This window comes from Mesitornis unicolor, unplaced genomic scaffold (assembly GCF_000695765.1).
Source record: "Mesitornis unicolor isolate BGI_N332 unplaced genomic scaffold, ASM69576v1 scaffold2722, whole genome shotgun sequence".
NCBI lineage: Eukaryota > Metazoa > Chordata > Aves > Mesitornithiformes > Mesitornithidae > Mesitornis > Mesitornis unicolor.
The window spans coordinates 73,650-74,945 of record NW_010171098.1 but is presented as its reverse complement, the minus strand read 5'-3'; the positions used below and the strand labels follow the sequence as shown (position 1 = coordinate 74,945).

The 1,296-nt window shown below is 41.4% G+C and overlaps 1 protein-coding gene across 1 annotated transcript in view; it reads left to right on the top strand.

Annotated features, from left to right (window-relative positions):
• Positions 1-236: 236 nt before the first annotated feature.
• LOC104537110 (catenin alpha-2) overlaps positions 237-1,296 on the top strand; it is a gene marked incomplete at its 5' end in the record, with an annotated part of 63,616 nt that continues 62,556 nt past the window's right edge. Inside the window, 2 exons of the mRNA XM_010179898.1 lie at positions 237-398; positions 673-829. Coding sequence (XP_010178200.1) covers positions 237-398; positions 673-829 — 319 coding nt within the window. The remainder of the gene's footprint in view (positions 399-672; positions 830-1,296) is intronic.

Genomic DNA, 1,296 nt, shown 5'->3' with positions numbered 1-1,296 from the left:
TGGAAATGTATAGACAATTGTCTGGATGGTCTTCATTCCCATATGACTTCTCATGAGTTTATTGTAAAGGCATTGAGGAGGATATGAAATGTTTGCCAGTGAGGGAAGATTTTGAGAAAAAATCTAATGGAGATGACTAGTTGAGATTGCTACAAAGGAAATAATCTACATGGGTTTCTGTTCACCAGCACAGAGGATGCTGTATCTTTCCTCTGTATACAATTCTTTCATTCTAGGTAAGGCTCAATAAGAAGAGAGAAAGGCATAAAGCAGCCTCCTTGCTTACAACTTGGTTTTCATTGCAGGTGGCAAATCTGGCCTGTTCCATCTCAAATAATGAAGAAGGTGTGAAGTTAGTTCGTATGGCAGCAACGCAGATTGATAGTCTGTGCCCACAGGTAAGTAAGACTCCTGTTAAAAAGTACTTGAGAAACCTTTTGACATTAAAAAGCATCAGTTAGGGAAAACAGCCCGGATGAAGATTATAGCCTTGCTTTTCTCATTATGATGTTGCCTGCTTTCCACGAACTGTGAAAAATACATTTGGATCTTGAGATCTGCGGATCGAATGCGGTGTAATGATGTATTTTTAACTTAGTCCGTCTTCTATTTGTTCTTTCCCTTGTGAAAAAAATGGTGCCACTCCTCATAACAAATGATTTTGAATAACAGGTCATAAATGCTGCACTCACGTTGGCTGCCAGACCCCAGAGCAAAGTAGCGCAGGACAACATGGACGTCTTTAAAGATCAGTGGGAGAAACAAGTGCGAGTTCTCACCGAGGCTGTGGATGACATCACTTCGGTGGACGATTTCCTCTCCGTTTCAGGTACGGGGATCAAGGGACTCTTCTAAAAATATACCCTGAAATTAAAGTAATTGGTCAGAGCAGAGAAAAGTTGTAATTACCAAAGCATCATTAGTCTGTCCTTATTGGGATGCTGATCTTCTACACTCAGTAGGAGCAACCAAGCCATGCCAACTAATCCCTGGTAGCGATGGTTAACTTTTCATCTCCCAGAAAATAGCATCTTATTTGTGCTTCTATTTCTAGAGAGGTTTTGTTTCAACTCAGGCACAAAGTAGGATTTTGGCTGCCTTTTAAAAGCATATTACAGATCTGTGACAGGCTGACTGTGTTTGCAGAAATCAAAGTGCTCAGGCAGTTGTAGGCAAGAAGAGGAAAGATGAATTTTCCGTACTTTATTCTGTACCTTGGCTCAGATCAGCTGTGTGTAAACAGTGGGGCAGATGTACCATAGAGTCCTGGCCCCTTCATCATCCATGCCAGGCAAC